The sequence below is a fragment of the Tiliqua scincoides genome, chromosome 1 (genome assembly GCF_035046505.1).
Source record: "Tiliqua scincoides isolate rTilSci1 chromosome 1, rTilSci1.hap2, whole genome shotgun sequence".
In the NCBI taxonomy this organism is placed as follows: domain Eukaryota; kingdom Metazoa; phylum Chordata; class Lepidosauria; order Squamata; family Scincidae; genus Tiliqua; species Tiliqua scincoides.
In genome coordinates this window covers 154,843,127-154,846,501 of record NC_089821.1, presented here as the reverse complement: position 1 = coordinate 154,846,501, position 3,375 = coordinate 154,843,127, and the positions used below count along the sequence as shown (strand labels likewise).

At 42.0% G+C, this 3,375-nt stretch overlaps 1 protein-coding gene across 1 annotated transcript; it reads left to right on the top strand.

Moving 5' to 3' along the window:
- Positions 1 to 763: 763 nt before the first annotated feature.
- On the top strand, positions 764 to 1,320 carry LOC136646047 (zinc finger protein 501-like). Its single transcript, XM_066622600.1, has 2 exons — positions 764 to 888; positions 960 to 1,320. Exons 1-2 carry the CDS (start codon positions 764 to 766, stop codon positions 1,318 to 1,320), a joined length of 486 nt encoding a protein of 161 aa, XP_066478697.1.
- The last annotated feature ends 2,055 nt before the right edge of the window (positions 1,321 to 3,375 follow it).

Below are 3,375 nucleotides of genomic sequence, written 5' to 3'. Positions count from 1 at the left end.
CAGGAGTATGACTTTGGACTGATGACAGGAGACCTCAGATCTCAGAGGTCTAGAGGAAGGCCACACTTTTAATTGCAGAACAGTCAATTAAATCCCTCCCCCACCCCCACTCTATCAATCAGGCCAGACATTTGGAAGAAACACATTTCATGTGTGACCATACCTTGCTTACACAGCACATATGACCCAGTGAATAAAAGCCACATGCTGGGAACTTCCTGACTTGGCACGGACACACACAAGAACATTTGAAAACCATAGGTGGCCTCACCAACCTCATGGCCAAATTCAATCAAGAAGTCCACACTGATGAAGCAGCTGGCCTCCAGAATTAGCTACTGCACTCTTGGTAAGATGGAAAACAATACCAGCATCCATTTAGGGCTGTGGATGAGCCATCAAGCTACAGAAGCAGATTCCTTGATGAGCTTGCTCCAGAAATGATCCCATAGTGTTGTAAACCTTAGGTGGACTTCTGGATCTCCTGAATCAAAGTTTAGCTCCTTGAAAGTCCTAAATCTGAAATTTCTTTCTCTCTCTCTCTCTCTCTCTCTCTGACAGTCCTTTGCTCCTAAAGAAGCAAAACATCATATTATTGAAGCCAATTTCAGTTAAGGCTTGCTGAGGCGTTTCTGGGCCCTAGTTCTGGTCAAACAAAAAAAGCTTTTTATGACCTTCCCCAACTGGTTGCAATTTCTTCCTTTGGTCTCTTATTGCATTTAATATTTCAACAGCATCAATTTGGGATCAGACTGGAAGAAAAATGAAGCAGACGCATTCCTCACCTCAAAGAGCCCACACAGGGAAGAGATCGTTTACATGCCAGCAATGTGGAATGATCTTCTATCAGAGTGGGAAACTTAAGAGCCACCAGAAAACCACAGAGGGGTGAAGCTCTATAAGTGCTGGGAGTGTGGAAAGAGCTTTAGTAACAGCAGAAATCTTTTACTCCATCACAGAACCCACACAGGGGAGAAACCCTACAAGTGCCAGGAGTGTGGAAAGACCTTCAGTCAGAGTAATGGACTTAAGTGCCACCACACAGGGGAGAAGCCCTATAAGTGCCAGGAGTGTGGAAAGAGCTTTTGTAAGAGCAGCCACCTTATACTTCATCACAGAACCCACACAGGGGAGAAACCCTGCAAATGCCAGGAGTGTGGAAAGACCTTCAGTCAGAGTAGTGGACTTAAGTGCCACCAGAGAACTCACACAGGGGAGAAACCCTATAAGTGCCAGGAGTGTGGAAAAGCATTCAATCAGAGTGACTGTCTTATGAGCCACCAGAGAACCCACACAGGACTGAAACCTTATACAGCTTAGGATTGTTTTAATTGGTTGTGTGCTCAGTCAGGCAAACAAAGTTGAGTCCCCTGTTTGCATCAAATAATTGATGTTTGAAAAATTTATCCTATTTCTGTAGTGTTTGTTTGAAATTTAGATGTAAGTAGCTTGCTTGTTCTTGTTTTGCAAAAAATAAAATTTGTTAAAATAGCCCTGTTATTATTTCATGGTGTCAATGAACTGGGCTTTTCTCTTTCGTTGATTGGAAAGTCTCCTTCAGGCCAAAGGGATTCCACCTGGGGGCCCAATAGGACCCTCAGCTCCTCACTGATATCTTTGTTGGGGAGGGAGGTGGCTTCTTTGTTCACATTTCCAACTGAATTATTTATTTCAGTTTTTATATACTGCCTTTCTCTGTTGTTTAGTCAGCATTCAAGGTGGTTTACATGGTATGCTAGTCTAAATCGCCATTTTTCAATGGTGTTTTTAGAAATATATACTGTGAATCACAAACTCCAGGTGCTTGCCTTCACAGTGTGGATATCTCCTCTGGCTGTGTGCCATTGAGCTTCAGTAGGCAATGGTCAATCAAGCCTGGACAGGTCTCAAGGTCGTTCTCCGTTCTTTGCCAGCTGGCCTTCTCACACACTCCCATGCTTCTTTCACAGTGTGGCTATTCAACTCAACAGTGACTTCATCCTGCCACAAAGGGTACTGCAGCTTGTCATAGCCTAGCATTCCATCTCCCATCCAAAAACACAACCACAGATTCTCCCGCTTAGCTCTTCAGGCAGTACCTGAATGAAAAGGACTTAGACTCTGTTTATTCCTCTCAGGTTAAAGTCTGAAGCCTCTGCACGTTTATATCTCAATCATTGTCCAAGTTGGGTTCCAGTACCAATCCCTATGATACAGTGATCCCTCAATTTAACAGATCTCGATTTCACAGACTTCAGAAGTTGATTTCACAAACGTTAGTAATCAACACTTTCTGCTTCATTAACAATTAGTTGTATACATTTTTCAGATGCACTTCATTGACTTCAGTGCATCTGAATTTAATGAACTTTCAGAATCAACCCTTCCTAAAATTCCATTAAATTGAGGGTTGACTGTACTACTCCTCTCAGGTCATCTACTACTACTCGTCCTCTCAGGTCATCAGAGAAGGCCTTTTTACAAGTGCCGCCGCCTAAGGAGGTACGTGGGGCGGCGGCAAGAAATAGGGCCTTCTCAGTAGTGGCACCAACGTTATGGAACTCCCTTCCCCTTGACTTGAGAATGGCTCCCTCTCTTGAGACTTTTTGCCAAGGCCTGAAGACTATGCTATTTAAACAAGCCTTCTGACTTCATGGCCTTTTTAACATCTTTTAAGTTGTTTTTTTACAGGCCTGATTCCTCTATGAACTGCTGTTTTATGCTCTTTTTTATTCTGACTTTTATCTGACTACTGTTTTTATGGTTTCTGTTAATGTGTTTTTAATATGTTTTTATCTGTTGGTTAAATTATGTTTTAATCTGTTTTTAATATGTTGAAAGCCGCCCTGGGTCCCTTTAGGGAGAAGGGCGGGATAGAAATAAAGTTTATTATTATTATTATTATTATTATTATTATTATTATTATTATTATTATTATTATTATTATTATTATTACCAACTTTGTTTTCCATCCTGATAAGGAGAAGTTATAACACCCTAATATTACCCTAATAATTGCCTAAAATTTTATTTGGTTTTCACAATCAAAATAATGCTGGACGTTGTAGGATGTAGAGTCATTTGACCCTTTCCTAAGGGTCAACATCCCCCCCCCACCAGATTGTACCAGTCCTGTTAGTGTTCTTCAGGAAGCAAAATGGAAGACATTGACCAAAGCACACCAGATCCATACCAGTTTGGCACCAACCAAGCTGAGTAGTTGCCAGTTCCATAAAAGTATATAGATGAGGGAGGAGGATTTGGAATGCATTCAGTCAGCAGATACTTATGCTCCAGTGCTATCTCCAGCTCGGGGAGTGGGGAGTCACAGGGATTTTGTGACCCCAGGCATCAATGCTACCTCCAGAGTGGCGATCCAGTTGCTGCTATCCTATC

Bases quoted from the DNA above. Each gene is read 5' to 3' on its own strand.
- LOC136646047 (XM_066622600.1), top strand. From the start codon at position 764: ATGAAGCAGACGCATTCCTCACCTCAAAGAGCCCACACAGGGAAGAGA. The intron at 889-959 runs GTGAAGCTCTAT...ACTCCATCACAG, and splicing joins CACCAGAAAACCACAGAGGG to AACCCACACAGGGGAGAAAC.